This window comes from Numida meleagris, chromosome 5, assembly GCF_002078875.1.
Source record: "Numida meleagris isolate 19003 breed g44 Domestic line chromosome 5, NumMel1.0, whole genome shotgun sequence".
Taxonomy (NCBI): Eukaryota; Metazoa; Chordata; class Aves; order Galliformes; family Numididae; genus Numida; species Numida meleagris.
In genome coordinates, this window is record NC_034413.1 from 41,077,574 (window position 1) to 41,094,379 (window position 16,806).

Consider the following 16,806-nt stretch of genomic DNA (forward strand, 5'->3'; position numbering starts at 1 on the left):
TCCAACTCCGGGCTCCACAGAGGACCACAAAAAAAAAAAAAAAAAAAAGACCACCTTACTGAGAGCATTATCCAAATGCTTTTTAAGTTCTGGCAGCTTGGGGCCATGACCACCACCTTCTGGTACAGAACCTTTCCCTAACCCCTAGATGACCCTCCCCTGACACAGCTCCATGACGTTCCCTCAGGCCCATCACTGTCATCAGAGAGCAGAGATCAGTGCTGCCGTGAGAAGCTGCAGCCACCATGAGCCACCCTCAGCCTGCTCTGAACAAACCCAGGGACTTCACCTGCTCTCCACACATGTCTTCCCCTCCAGACCCTTCACCATCTTTGTAGTCCTCCCTTGGAGGCTAATAGTTTTACAACCTTTTTGTACTGTGATACCCCAAACTGTACAGAATACCCAAGGTGAGACTGCACCTGTGCGGTGTAGAGCAGGACAATCATTTCCCTCGACTGGCTGGCAATGCCATGCTTGATGCACCCCAGGCAATGGTTGGCCTTCCTAGCTGCCTGGGCACACTGCTGAATCACGTTCAATTTGTTGTTGATCAAGATCCTCAGATCCCTTCCAGCACCGCTGCTCTGCAGCATCTCACTCCTCAGTCTGTATGGATTAGCCAGGGTCACTCCTGCATAGGTGCATATTAACTAATTGCATTTATTGAAAATTAACTGATTTTCTTAAGATCCACGTTAAAGGTAGAATTAACAAAGCTCTTCTTTTTACTCAGCTCCAGGAAGTTCTAGATCAAACATGGAATTTGACATCATGATTAAAACCTCTCTGATTTAATAACTGCAAAGGTTTTGTTTTTTTTTTCCTTCAGTGAAGTTGGACTGGGCTCTCCTTTATACACTTAGTCAATTCACTTCATACCAACCATCTCTAGTCTTCTTATGCTTCTAGCTTTGGGGTATTTTAATTTTCTCTTATATTTGGACTACAAAATCTTTCTTGGCAAGGATTGTGCTCATTGTTTGACAGGGATTTTTGCTTAAAAAAGCACATAGTTCAGACATTGTTCTTCATACTTAACAGCATCTTTCCAACAAATCAGAAAGGAAACTGCCAAGTGATATAGGAGTAATAATAAGTAAAGAACCATTTACTTCATCCTAGAAAGATCGCAAAAAAGGAACTACAGAATACAATCAATTCTAAAGAAATAATCTCATGCAGGTGCTGAGTATTTGACCATTAGAACTAGTAAAAAAAATTTACTATTCTCAATTGTTGAATACAGAGAAACAAAAGTCTCAATGCACTAGCTATTTTATGTCAATTATAAACATAATAAACAAAATATTAAAATGTAATGCAGACTGAAATTATGATTTTTTAAATGTAATTAAATTTTAAAATAAATCACTACTATAATTCTTAGTGTCATTTACTGATTCTACTATGCAACATGCCACAAACTAAAAACCTTAGTTTGGTAAATATCAGATCTGCACACTACTAGAAACATTAGTAGAAACCATGTTCTGCATAATGATCATGCAACATTTTGTAAATACATTTAAAATTTTAATTCAAAGTATTTTATTTGGTTAATGATGTTAACATTTTTTCTTATGTATTTTATCAGTGAGCCTGCATTTGCTCATTTTTGAATAATGAATTTAAAATAACTCATTCTATGTTTTTAGGTCCAGATCCCTGATCAATGTGATAATAATCAAATTACTGTCAGCCTTCAAAAAAAAAAAAACCACTAAGACAAGATTTTTAGTAGATACAAATACTGAAATACTGTAGTAGTTAAGTTCTAACAGATATCACTGTTGTGTTTTGTGTCTCAGTTAAAGGATTAAAAGAATACAGATCACACTACGGTAGAAAGGTGAAAGGGGATAGAACAAGTGATGTATATTTAAATTTATGTCTTAATTCTAAGAAAATATTGAGATTCCCAGACTTCAAATAACATGGAAACAGACAAGGCATCAGACCCCAGTGACATTATCAAATACAGATGAGAGTCAAACATGCACAAGAACTCACCTTCGCTAACAGACCACACTTCCTAATTAGAGAGATGATGAAGCATCAGAAAACTGATAGGTATCTCTGTAATTCTTGAGAAACCGAAAGCATGGAGTACACTAAAGTTTTTAATAATGATGTAATCAATAAAAACAGTTTGGTCAAATTGAGATTACTGGGTTCAAGGGTAAAGCAGTGAGAATGAAGGAAACATAATATAGAGAGCGCCAGAGATTGTTTTACGTCTTTCACCTCCAAGAACCCAATGGATTATCTTTCACAAACTCAATAAGGTGCTACAGAAATATAGTTTTATATATGTACATATATATATCTTTGGATAGCATTATACTCTTTATTTTTTGGATTTCATTCCAAACTACAGATTTTTATATGGACCTGCATTGCTGCTACGCAATAAGTAGTTCAATTAAATATTTTAGAAGAATTAAATACTGCAGAAAACTTCTGGGATTAAATCCATGCCTTCTGAATTAACAACATACTGGCTTTGGCAATGTGGTGAAATCTGCTCTTTGGAACAGGCTGACTAACTGTTTAGGCTTAAAAGGGGCAAATTCCCGAAGATTCTCCCAGTATTTTGCATTGTGCATATGCTCTGTGTATTTATAATCACTCATAAAACTGAGCAAGATTTATTCCATGTTCATCTTCTGAAATTGCTGCTTCATTCTGGACTTGACATACAAAGGCTGCTCTGAAAGTAATGCCTCTCTTTTTTTTTTTTTAATGTTGTCCCACAATGTCAGAGGCAGATGTTGGCAGTACAGCAGCAGGGGTTAAAGTTTCCCATCAATATTCTGTTGCAGGTTGTTGTTGTGTGACAGATGGCAGCAGAGGGGCACTCTGACAAAATGGTATCCAACATGGAAGTGTGTATGAAGCAAAGGTGTGTCACTGAACTCCTTCATGCAAAAATGGCACCAACTGATACCCATCAACACCTGCTGAACTTGAAAGACGACCAAAAAGTGGACATTAGTAGAGTGAGGTGGTGGGTGGTGCATTTCAGCAGTGGCAATAGCAACATGGAATCCAAGCCAAGTTCAGGATGGCCATGGAGATTTCTATGAGACCAGCATGCAGACTCTTTTTCATTGCTTGTGAAAATGCATAGCTAGTTGAAAAATAGTTTTTTTGCAGCTGAGAATTTGCTCTATCAAATAGCGTTATTGTGCTCCTTGCATCTGTTGTAGTTTCCATGGAAATAAATAGGACGCATTACTTCCAGAGCAAACTACACACACTGTAGTCTTTAATGTTGAGGAATCATTCAAATAGCCTGAGATTCTGCCGTAATGCACTTATGTTGTAAGGCTTATTTCCAATGTGTGTGAAGTTTCCTTTCTCCACAAAGTGGGGAACTATTTTAATTCAGCACCAGAGATTCAATCTCAAATAACGGAAGGAAAATTTCACTAAGTCACAGCACACCATAAGAACACAACCTGCAAGGATTGGAATCTGAGTAAGGTTTGCAGGCACTACAGGATGCAACCTAACTGAAGATAGAAGACATTCATGACACTACTACGCATTTTTATAAATAGTAATTTGTATGGATTTCTCAGTACACAGGGCATCTAACTTGGACTGAATTCACCATGGTGAATGAAGTATCCTCATCCCAAAAGAGTCTATTAAAGAAAGTACAAAGAAATCTCTTTTTTTTTTTTTTTAAATCCCCAAACCAAAACCTTGCTCAGCAGCTATGAAGATCGAGAAAAAACTCCAGATCTCCTGCAAGTCTGAAAGAAAACAAGCATGAATGAAACCTAGATGACTGATGACTTCTCCAATCCAAAACAAAACCAAAGATTGTACCTTGAATTTCTTTACAATTGCCCAAGCTGAAAAACAGATGAGTCCACATTTCCAAACCAAACCTAAAATTTGGCTTATTATTCTTCAGTGATTCTCTCATACGTCATGAAAGCTTTAAAACCAAAGCTGAGTTCTCTAATCAAGTATTTCTGAGAAGTAGTTCAGCTTTGTTTAAAAAAGCACAGTTGTGTTGGTTTAAGGTAAGATTAACTTGATTTACAGGATGATTAGATTTCTGTTCAATTATTGCAGATGTATTTTTTGGATCTCAAATTGCCCCTGGTTCAGAAGCCACTGTAAAGCTATTATTTCATTTTCTTCAGTAACTGACAGGTAAACCTCTGATCAATACTTCCAAAAAGCCTCTGCAAGAATTCCTGTCCTCACAGAAAGTTTGCCAGTCCCTAGAGACAAAAGGATTTTTGTGCCACGTTTTGTATCTATTTTTGTATTGTACAAGCTCATTTTTCTAGGATATAAGTGGTAGTTTCCTGCTACATCCACCCACTCACAGTACAGCTTCTCATGGTACAAAGCACCCCAAGCTAGCTATTATGGCTTAGCAAAGATCAAAGATCTCTACCTACAAAAACCACTGATCTAAGTTTTGCAACACAAAGTTCTACCACACAATCTCTTTTCTTTTTCTAAATCAGCTGCTCATAACAATATACACGAAGGGATGCAGCTGTGGACCATTGCTGATACTCAGCCTTGCATTTCCTGATTTCACATCAAGTGCTAAGACTCATTTTGAAGAAAAAAAAAAAAGAATTCTTTAAAATGCAGACTGCCAGGAGCTGACGGTTAAGAAATCACGTGATTAACACCATTTTTATTCTCCATTTTCCTTGCTCTGCCTGGACGTTTAGATTGCTTCACTTACATCACCACTAAGTGTAATAAATACATCTGGAAAAACTCTTCCCAGTCATCAAAAAATCCAGAGAGTCTAATTTAAGTCATTGGCTACACTTACTGCATGAACAAGCTTGAAATATAGCTTTGAGTAACACCCTGAGTTATAGGCAACCTCTATGTGAGAGGAACTCTTTCTCAGAAGTACCCCACAATTTAGGATCAGGAGGGAATTACTATCCATCAGGTTTTTGTCCTGCAAATAGGTGGTCAGTGCTTAAAATTTACATCCATTCCTCAGATTTCCACTGGCTACAGCACACAGCATATTTCTAAATGGTTTATTACAATTCATTTGCAATCTTCATGCCCGTTGGAAAGCATAATAAATACACTTATCTAACGACAAACCAAACCATCACTTGCCAGAATAACTTCAAAGCATTTAAACGCATAGCAAAAAATCAAAGCAATCCTGCAGAAATTGATCTTCCAGCCTCCTTCCCTCCCACCTTACTAGCAGAGCTGCCTTTTAAGTGTTACTTCTTGTACTGTGAGTAGAAACATACTCTGCTGCTGTCTACTGTCTCTTGGCACTAACTGCTAGACTCCCTCACTCCATCCCTAGGGCTCAGGTCAGCCCCAGGGGACAGTGACCACCCTGTTACCAGAACTGGAGACCCAACACAGCAGCACTCCTTTCCCTGCTGAATTGCTTTGGAAGGAACCCTTAGCAGCTGGATGGTATACACACCTGCACCTAACAAGTGTGCTGTTCAACAAGTAATATCTGGTAGGAAGTATTACTTTTTTTACCTCAACTGCTTTTGAAAAGTCATTTCTAGTTTTTTAGACATCTGTGTTTAATAGCAAATCCCATAAATAACAGTTTTATTTTTCTCCTGCTCTTAAACTAAAGAGAGTAACCCTTCACAATTATGAAGAAAATTCTGAAAATATGGATACAAGCCTAACCCAGAACTTCTGAAATATCTGAAATAATAATTTGTTTGCCAGTACAAATATTGATAAACTAAACTACTGACATAGCAGATAACATCATTATTTACCAAAGGATATAAAGATGGACATGGTATAGAAAGCTGCAAAATCACAAAGAATGTGCACACATGGCATAGCTGTCCACCACCATATTAGGCTGAGCATAGCTGTGCTGACCTTCCTCACATGAGGATTCAATTGCTCTCCACATTTAGAAATCATTGACCGTGAGGAATGTAAGCCACAGGCTGAAATACTTGTTTCCTTTTTTCTTTTCCATTAATTAGAATCCCCCATAGAAATTCGGCTTATGACTTAGGTATGAAATTATTGTATAATATCCTGCTCTGTACCGGGTAGCATATACAATAAATGGAAAACAGACACAATTGTTCTGGGTTTACATCCCTTCTGAATTTTCAATCTATTTCTATACATAGAAATTTTGTATTTCAAACAGTCCAGTATGGAAAAACACCAGGATCAGCATACTGTGCCCAGCAGACACTTAGAGCATGTTCCAAGCAGTTACAAACCTGCACATTGGAACAGAAGAGCAAGGCAGTATCAGCTTGGGTTGGTAGGTTTGCATTAAAAAAAAAAAAAAAATCAAATTCATTCCACAGCATGCAAAGTTTGTGTTAAGAACAGACAATACCACTGTTAATCATTCTTCTGCCCTATCTATTTATAAGTGCTTTAGCAAAGTATAGCAACACAACAAACAAAAAAAAGGAAAAAAAATTGCAGGTTGAGGGAATTCTTGGAAAAAAAAAGTTCCCCTATGTTTGGATGATGTTACTGTCATGGCCACCTATACTTGGCAAGACTCCCCTCAAAGAGATTTGTTAATTTAACCATGTAAATCCCTTTCCAATCAGCTTTCCATTGTAATCTTTGCAACCATTATAAATGTCTGGTCCAAAGGGGAATTCACAAAATTGCTGATGTAGTACTGCAATTTAAATGCATTAGATGAATTACATATCAATCACAGCTTATATTAAACATATATAAAACATTCAAGTAAATATGATGTAATGCTATAATGTGATGGAAAGTACAGTGGTAGTAGCAGGGTGGCACAATCCTAGGCTACAGCAAATGAGAACAAGCCCAAACACAGCAGATGCAGACACAGAAACAAAGAAAAACTGCTTACCTTTGGAGGGCCTCAGATAGGCAGGGATCTACACTGAGATACCCTTACCTCCACTGCCAACCCTCAAATGAGGTCTGGGCTCCCCTGGGTGGGCCCTGCTTTCCCACCAGGTGCTCCATCACTGGTTCAGGCCGTGACTTAGCATTTCCACTACACACGAATATATTTTAAAAATCAATTATTTATATAATTTCCCTAAATATATTTCCAGATAGATTCCATGAAATCAGTGTTGAAGCTCAGAGAATAATAAAAAGAATAATACATCTTCTCTTGGTAACATTATGAAATTGCACAGTAATCACATAGTAGCTCTATATGAATAATGAATTAAATATTATCTTTAAATATTAAATATTATCTAAAAGTATCAATTTGTACAGTGCCGATATCTTATTTAGTAAATTAGTTTGTTTCTCCTCAGATTGTTGCCGCTGTTCTTTGCTCTCAGGGCCATCTCCTTACCCTTCTCCCCTTTTCCCTTCTCCCGGGGCGTGGACCCGTGGATCCCCCGTCCCCTTTGTCACGAAACCGGGCCGAATGCCCGTAAACCGTTGACACCTCAGTATCAATTTGCTCAGCCAGGTACCTTAGCTTATAAGAACCAGACGTATTTTGAACCGTTACCTTCATGCGAGGAGGTGTCTGTCTATACATCTGAAAAACAGGCAAATAGCTGGTTCTGTTTTCTCATTTTCCTTTCCTGCAGTCACTGCATCCCTGCTTTTGGTATATTTGCATCCTCCTTAATGCTAACAAGAACTAGATACGTATAATGAGAGATCAATTAAGAAAACAACACCTGACAGTGACAGTTCATAAGTCAAGCACAGAAGGAAAATATAGATTTACTGGTCCTTATGATTGATTGCATCCTACCTTAGCAGTAAAGAACAAGAGCACATTTTCCACTATTTAAATACATATGGGAACTCGAGACACAGCCAGGAAGGCTCTTTCATACAGAAATAGTTTCAGTCTTCCAAAGTTCAGGAAAGTATTCAGTTTCTTTATAAACATCTCCCTAATCCCAAGGCAAATTAAATTCAAAAAAATGTGGAATAAAAATCAGTCTGAAGGCTCAGGCTAGCACAAAGCTTGATGAGATTTGTTTTCAGTCCTTGGCTGGAGTTTATTTTCCTTCTCATTTACGCTCAAGAAACCATTGTTTCTGCATTTTTTTTTCCTATTTTATTTCATTATTCTGTCTGACTTACTCATAAAAATAAAATAAACAAAGTCCTGATCTAGGCCATGGCACTCACCAAAAACAGAACCCGCATCATAAGAAAAAAGAATCATTGAGAAGAGATGCCATATTCAGCTTCAGTTGCTTCTCTGACACTGTTCTTTTTTGGTCTCATATATCAGTCACCAAAGGAGAGCTTCTGATGACCAGAGTTTAAGGTTAGCAAGCACTACCAAACATGAGGTGAGAGTACAACATTTCCATTGGCATACATGGCATTTAGCTGACACTCGATTCATAGAGCAGCCTGCAAGGGCATCACAGCAAAATAGCATAGAGATGCCAGCTATCAGTGGAAACCCAGGTACAGTAGGAACAGCCCACAAGCTGGCTCTGCAGAAGGAGTTCCAAAGAGCCTTTAATCTAACATTTCCTAACTGTGGTGTCTGAATTGTTTGGAAAATGAAAAGCAGGCACATGTAGAGCATTTTCTCTTCAGTAAGACAAGCTTCAGTATGTAGCTATCAAATTTCAGCTGCCATAAAGACACATTAGTGAGCTGAGTACCATCCAGGATCCCCAGCTCTGCCAGCCACAGTGGTCAGCCTATGAGCTGAAAGCTTCTGAGCCACTGGGGCAAACTCAGATCAATCTCCTATGCATGTGGCCTTAGTTATCTATAAATGACTGTATATTTTGTAAAACACTATCAGAAATCACAGTTCTGTTTTACCTCTTCTTCTTTGCATCAGCTTTACACAAAAGGAAAGGTTCTGTCTTATTCTTCATCTCTGCACAGAAATTTCTTAGAGCAGTGATACAAAAAGCCATTTGGGAAATGCCTTAAGCCACATATTTAGTTTTAGTCTGGTTGGACTTTTCTAGGATATCAAATACATGTACTACATGTTCTAAATCATTACTGTTTTGAATAAATATGTAACCTATATAATTCAAAATAACTGTCTAAGACAAAACAAAAAAGTTTTAAAAGCTTCACTTAGATTAAAATCTGCTTGTAGAAATACATTGACTAATCTAACATTTCTGGCTTTTGTCATGACTTAGGAAATCATCTATTTCTCCTGCTACTCAAGAGCATTTTATCTTAACCATCTCTTAACTATAATAATAAAACTCCTCCCAAGGAACATTAAGCAGAACAATTATTTCATCATTACACCAAACATTAAGTATAGTACGTCCCATCTTATACTCCAAATATAACCACATCTTTCAGTGCTAAGGAGCAATGAATAGGGGCATACCCTACCTGTTCCCATGTTTTCATGATAAATCTAAAGATAGATGGTATTATTCTTAAAACTATAGATTCTGCATTATATGTTTCTGTGAGTATATAAACTATCTTGGAAAAAAAGACAATTCTATCCCCAAGCTTGCTTGTGGAAAAAGGAAAGCTTTAAATAATAAACTCTACATATTTTGTTGTAGTTTATATTTGTTTTACAAAGAGGGAGAGGGTGAGCCACAAACTCAAACAAGACCGGAAGCACCTAAAAAAAAAAAAGCTTACAATTATTTTAGCATGACTTACGATACTGGAAGGTTTGGGATTGGCAATACTGATACATATTTTTAGAAGCAAGACTACCAAGTTTCAAACAACTCCTACTCGATTTGTGTTCCTTAGCTGATACAGTTGTGGTTGGGTAGGAAATGAATAAATACAGAGAAGGGCATAATTCTTAATAAAGAAATAGAAATTGGGGTTCTTCCATTGTCAGTTGGCCAAGTTTTGTGTTTGGGTTTTTTGTTTTTTTTTTTTTTGCTTAGTTGTTGATTTTGCTTTTTAAACAGTGAGAAAACTACTATTAAAAAATGTACTGTAAAATCTCAATGGAGACAAGATCAACCTTACAGTAAAATCCAAGCTTGTTTTTCTACTGTTGCATGAGTAAATGCATATTAATTATCTAGTGGCAAAAACACATCTTCTTGGCACTGAGGACAAAGCTACTCTTTTGTTCACTTTGGCACAAAAAGAAAATCAGTTTCCAAATTGATTTCATCTCATACTTTTGAAACATTTTATAGATTCATTTAGAATAAGCAAGCTATCATTTTGGTAGTTGATAATAACCCAAACACACCTTTGGCGGTTTTTATTTAATTGGAACACTCTTCATAATTCCTCATATCAATACACTTATCAATCATTAAGGCACTATAGTTTTAAGCAGCTGAAAGTAGATAGACAGATATTATTAAAATGTCACTAGAACATCATCACATAAAAATTGTATTTTACACAGGTTTATTCAAGAATTTGATATTGTGGCACTTCATTTTATAACAGACTGAATCAGAGAAGAATATCAATCTGAAAGTCTAGGAATTAAGATAAAAATACAATTGTTCACAGACAAGTGGACATTTGTATTTCACCATAAATCCAACAGAGTTCCACTCAAATCTGAAATCTAGAACAAGGTCACCTCAATTTGAAAACTTTCAGGCTAAATTCCACATTCTGCAAAAGCTGAAATTATCTGTCAAGATGTTCTTGAATTATATGTTGACTCTTGCTAGAAGTGCGTCTTTGTGCATTTCGTAGGCTTAAACCATAGATCATAGAATTGCTCAGGTTGGAAAGGACCTTCAAGGTCATCAAGTCCAACCGCAACCTAACCATACTGCTCTAACAACCCATTGCTAAATCATGTCCCCGAGCACCACATCCAAATGGTTTTTAAATACATTCAGGGATGGTGAGTCAATCACCTCCCTGGGAAGCCTGTTCCAGTGCTTAACAACCCTTTCTGTAAAGAGTTTTTCCTGATATCCAACCTAAACCTCCCCTAGCGCAACTTGAGGACATTTCCCCTTGTCCTGTCACCTGTCACTACTGAGAAGAGACCAGCCCCGCTCTCACTGCAATCACTTTCCAGATATTTGAAGAGCGCAATGAGGTCTCCCCTCAGCCTCCTCTTCCCCAGACTAAAGAGCCCCGGTTCATTTAGTCTCTCTTCATAGAGCATATTCTCCAAGCCCTTCACCAGCCTTGTTGCCCTTCTTTGGACCTGCTCCAGCACCTCAATGTCCTTTCTGTATTGAGGTGCCCAAAACTGAACACAGTACTCAAGGTGAGGCCTCACCATTGCCGAGTACAGGGGCAGGATTACTTCCCTAGTCCTGCTCACCACACCGGCTTCTAACATTCAGGAAGACTCCACCTCAGCTTATTTTCTAGTACTTCCAGAAAACACAAAGTTCTTACATTCCCTGCAGCCCAACTCCTTGGCACGTTTTGTGCAAGAAAAAAACAATGCATGAGACAAATTGTAACTAATATATTCCAACAGCCAGCACATTCCTTATTACTGTATTGAAAGGACAACCAGCACCCAAAACTTGCTCATTAACACTGTAGTTAGACAGCTGATTGTGTGCGCTAATAAGCCATAAGGAAGACTAAATAGACTGGCTTGCTGCCCAAATAGTGGTGGCTGTGAAGAGCAGAATGAAGCACAGAGTTTGAAAACTCTGGCTTCCTGATGTCTACCTTCTCCTGGGCCTTCCCTGTCTGAAAGGAGTGATTTTTTTTTTTTTTAATACATATACATAAATATATATATAGTATATACATATTTAACTATACGAGCCTTTAATTTTTGTCTTCATTTTATGTCCCACAGCTTTTAAAGCTGCAGAGGCTGGGTCAGACCTCCCAGCAAAGCCCGAGCCATGCCAAGAAACATCCAAGGAAGGTGTGACAGGGATGAAAACCTGGTCCCCTCCACAGCTGTCAGGGAGAAGGCAGATGACCAGGACTCCAATGAGCTCTGAGCTGAGCTTCACCCACTGAAAGGTGTGATGAAACTGCTGCACTGCCACATCAGACAGGACCAAGTAAAGATAAAGCTGAGGAAAGGTCTCTGCCATATGCTCAACCATGGATTTTAGACCCTGAGCTGTAGTGCACAAGTGCATTTATAAACTCATTTGCTTATCTACCGTGCAGATTAATGTACATAAACAGAAAATGTCCTTCCTAATTTTGGCTGGATTTAGTCTATTGTTTCTAAGAGGTTTTGGTTTCCTATGTATAAAATATGGTCTTAATAGGAGTCATCTTTGGCAACGTTCCAGCCAGTCATGGTTTAGATTCATAACAGATAATTTTTCATAAATGTAAATGAGATTGTCATTGACACAGCATTAACTGTATTTCAGCTACAACACACTAGCCGTGTCTATTACCAGCATCAGATTGTTCTTTTAGTTTAATTCTACTTTTCCATTTCAAATTGCTTTATTGGTAACCAAGCTTTAATTAATTGCACATGTGTTTCTACAGTTACCAAGGAAGGCTAACATAAGCATTATATGTATCAGCAGCATGTAAACATTTCCCGTATCCTATCTTTGTTCCTACATCCTCCTCCCACAAAACACATACACAAAACAACACTCACAAAAAAAGCAACAACTAATAAATTCACATTTACGCAACTTCAGGGGTACTAAATATTAATCATATTAATTGATGCAAAAACATCAGTGGACACTCCTTTGTAGCATTATCAAGAAGTTAGGCTAGGCTTATCTTCCCAGATTGCAGAAAACAACTTAATTATAAATAAAAGGGAGCTCAGGTATTTTGCTGTAAAATGCATTCCAGGTCATAAGAACAGAAAAAGCTCAATGATGAGTCCCAACCTGCAGCCAGTTGCACATTTCCCATCAGGTTCTGGCAGGTCCAACTACTCACAATCAATTTTCCTCAAACTAAAAGCCTGCCATACTAGATGCACTATTTACATAAGGGAAATCAGGTTTACATTCGGCATGATATACTCCCTGGTGCAGCTGAGCTTGGGATTCCTGAGTGCTCACACCTGCTCCTGCTCCTGCTCCAGCTTTACCTGCTTTAGCAGGGGCATAGGACTTGCTGATCTCTTGAAGTCCCTTCCAACTCCTGCAATTCTGTGATTTTGCCCTCCTCCTCTAGACATCCCTCCAGTCCTGGGCTTCTCATGTCTCAAACTTGCCTGGCTACAGCCACATTCTCACTTAGTCCTTTGGACTGATAACATCCTGGCTGCCTTCAGGGACTGATCTTCCCTCTCAGAAACTACAGTGCCCTTCTGTGGGCTGCAATTTTCACTTCTTTATGGCTTATGCAGCCATCTGCAGGCTCACCATTTAGCCTCTGAATATTGATTTATCACGTGCTACTGTTAAAGCACTTGCTGGTTTTGTCCTTTAGTTCGTTTAGTTGTCTAAATCTTTTCAACTAAAATTAAAATTTTAGATGAAATGCATGCCTCAGTCAAGGAACTTTCTGTCATTTATATAGTTTAAAATATTACAATACATTCATTACTATCTTTAACGAGTCTATAAATTATCCTTCAAAAACCAGTTGCAGGGTTGCAGATAACAAAAATAAAATCTGAGTACTACTTCAACTGCAAGGGAAGCACAAATGCATACATAAGCAGCACAAAAGAGAAATCTAGCATGAGTGCACATTCATTAATCAACATAGACCATCTAGTGGTGTTTTGTACACTATAGTATCCCAGGCTTCCAAGGAAGGCTGGCAAGTACACCACAGGACACAGAGGAGAGCCATGCTGTTCTGGACTAGCAGTTGAAGACTAAGCAGGGTGTATGACAGCTTCTCAATGCCTGCATGTAGGAGTGCACACAGGCAGCAATTACATTCTGGGTCCAGCATAGCCTGCCAGTATGACCCTGAAGGAAGTCATGCATCTAAATATTTTCCCAGATGGAATAGTATCTGTAGTCTGAACTGAAGTGGGTAACAGCCCCACTTAATTTTAAGTATTCATGCTATTGCCCAGCTTGCCAGGTGATATTTGTCTTCTGCATCCCCAAAACAAGCTGGTGAGAATTAAGATTATTGGCCATTTATTACAAATCTACTGAATGGCAATAAATGTCAGAAGAATGAAAATCAGGTAAAACCACTATAAATAGGTAGTCATATACTGCTTGCATAACCAATTTGGCTGGCAGCTCACTCACAGCTATATTTAATTGATCCACAATTTGCAATATTCGGGGTTCTGTCCCAACTTACAGAAAACATGTTTTCCAAGGAGTGCCAATGCCAGGCTGAATCAGACAGGCTGCCACATGGTTTCTCCAACAGGTTCAGTCATGCCGTTGTACTCAGCATCACTGCTGGCAGTAGTATGCAAACTTCATGCTACCTTTAATTAACCTTTCCAGAAGGTTGGAAGTTTTTTAATAATTGTAGAATAACTTGTGTTTGACTCAGCTCCAGTTTCAGCTTGCACATCTAGATTTGCAAAAACCTGATGTCTGAATTCAAATAAATTCAAATTAAATAATCTCCTAATATGAAATTATTTATTGCCTGGGGTCACTCATTGTACTTAGTTGTATTTGGAAAATGAAAATAAATAAGCAGCTTTTTAGTATCTGCAATTAACACAAAGCTTTTGCTGCAATTTTTTTTGCTGATAAATATTTTGCTGATATATAACAAGTAGAGTAGAAATTGTTAGCTAATTCTAAAGATCTTACATCCTTAGATGTTGCATCACACATAATGGAATCAGAGACGGAATCAGCAGATACTATCCCTAAAATATATCAATAATAATAAAACTCAGAAACCTCTTTTAAAATATGTTTTTCTTAATGATTTCTTTTTCTGTTCATTCAATGAATTCAGATAAGACAGACTGCATTCTAAGTTTGCTGTACAATCCCTTCCTAAGAAGACTGGGATGCTTATCTTGGCACAATATAAATTTTATAATGTCCATACATTATGTGTATATTTTGCAGTATTTCAGAAGTGTTAATATAATTTGATCATGCTATATTTCAGAATTATGATTAATATCCTGTGAGGTTTATTTGTGAAGTTCATAACTTAAGCAGATTTTTTTCCATTGTATTATAAAACCGTAATATTTTAAGATGGTGCTGTTAACATAAAATATTTTAAAGACATAATTAATTCCATCAAAAGATATTAAGTGTTTTGAAGTTTCAAAAAACCTTGGGTTATATAATACTAGTTTGTTCCTATTTTACAGTGGAGGAATGTGGAATATTTGAAAGATGTCCCTTGTTTCTGGTTGTTGAGCTGGAAAGATTTCATTTATTGTTGTTTTCTAATGAAATGATGTACAACTATCACTCAACCTGAAGTAAAAAGGGCAAATAAATTGCTCCTTTCAAATTCAGGCCTAAAAATCTCCCAATTTAGAACGCTGAAATCTTTACCTATTTGAAATAGTAGGCCTATTCATCTTGAGACACTTTGAGGACAGCTACTCATCAAGTACATTCCTCCTCCTTTCTTTTTAGCTGGCTAATGAAAGATCCAACCAGAGGTCACTTTTCAGAAATCCGACCTTAGCCTGCACTTAGTTGGAAAGATAAAATGACAGTTTTAAATTGCTTTTTTAAGCTACATTTTATTTAACACCTAAGTTGTGTAAAGCAATAACTTCATAAATCTGGAAAGCATTTTTTCTGTGTCAGGCTGAAATCCATCAACTTGCTCAATTTAATTGTTTCTTAATAGCAACACTGATTTGGGTGTTAACATTAGTTAAACATTTCTTGCCCAACCACATATGCAAAAATTCACTCAGCTCTGCTCCATGAAAAAAAAAACTGCTCCTATAATTTGCTAAGCTCCTATTTCATCTGACTCCCATGTTCATGCCTTCTGCTAAAAATTTTTGAGGGAACTGGGCTGACTTCCCTATGATTTTGAAGCGAAGCAAGACCATTTGAGATAGCAAGCTGAAAAGAGCCCACTCCCAGGCTTCAAAGATGCAGGAAACAAAGCAAAGGCACTACAAATAATATGACCAGAAGACCATGTTTATTTTCCAGTTTTATATAATTTGCAGCTACAGCATCTGGCTATTTTATAATCATCAGTTTTCATTCCAGCTTGTATCTCACAAATCTTGTTTCATGTCACTTTTACTACAAAAAGTAATTTATAAAATAAATGAAATGGGCTATAAAGAGAGTAATTTCACTGCAGCAATGAACAATAGCAAGTTAAATTTGCTGAGTACATTTTGTTACTCACATCTTAAAGTGTCTTAGAGATTTAAGAGATCTATCACATACAAATTCAACTGCATCACATGTGACACTAACAACCAGTACTAGAACTCAACCAAGCACCTACCTTTTCATTCACTGGAAAAAAAGGAAAAAAAAACCACCTTGTTCTTCTCTACAACACTCCACAAGTAACTGTTTTTTCCTCAGTTTTACCTGAAAGTAACAAATCCATGCTCTTCACAAGCAGAAGTCTCTAACAAACTGTGTTTTGTCACTCAGCAAACTAAGGTTCACATTGCTAGAAGACAAACGCTAAACAAATTATGCACTTGCCATTAGCAAGTCCCAATAAAGATGTCCACTCCTCAATTTCTCATATCTGGTCTTCTCTCAAAAGTGATTCTTTTACATGGATGTTTCATCCTTTGCCGTGTTTGCTGCAGTTAAAAAAAATGGCTTCTTTTCTCAAAGCTGCATAATTGTAGTCTTGGTGGAAAGTAGCATTTCCACACTGACACACTTACCCTGCAAATAGTTTTGTATATTCCCTGTGCAGTCTTTTTGAACAGATTTTGCACTTCAACAATATATAGTATATTTTGCTTGTTTGTTCTATTCCATAAACTTTTGTCTAGTTATTGCTACTTCTCTCCATATGTATAAGAGAAATGTGAATTCTTCACATTCAAAGTTTGTC

At 37.4% G+C, this 16,806-nt stretch overlaps 1 protein-coding gene across 2 annotated transcripts in view; it reads right to left on the bottom strand.

The window, feature by feature from the left end:
• COL5A2 (collagen type V alpha 2 chain) overlaps positions 1 to 16,806 on the bottom strand; it is a 108,938-nt gene that overhangs the window by 70,134 nt on the left and 21,998 nt on the right. The window contains exon 1 of one of the 2 annotated variants that reach the window (XM_021399320.1): positions 12,735 to 12,806. The exons of the other annotated variant lie outside the window; for it this stretch is intronic. Coding sequence (XP_021254995.1) covers positions 12,735 to 12,759 — 25 coding nt within the window. The 5' untranslated portion in view covers positions 12,760 to 12,806. Of the gene's footprint in view, positions 1 to 12,734; positions 12,807 to 16,806 lie in introns of those variants that run through there. 2 annotated transcript variants of the gene reach the window in all.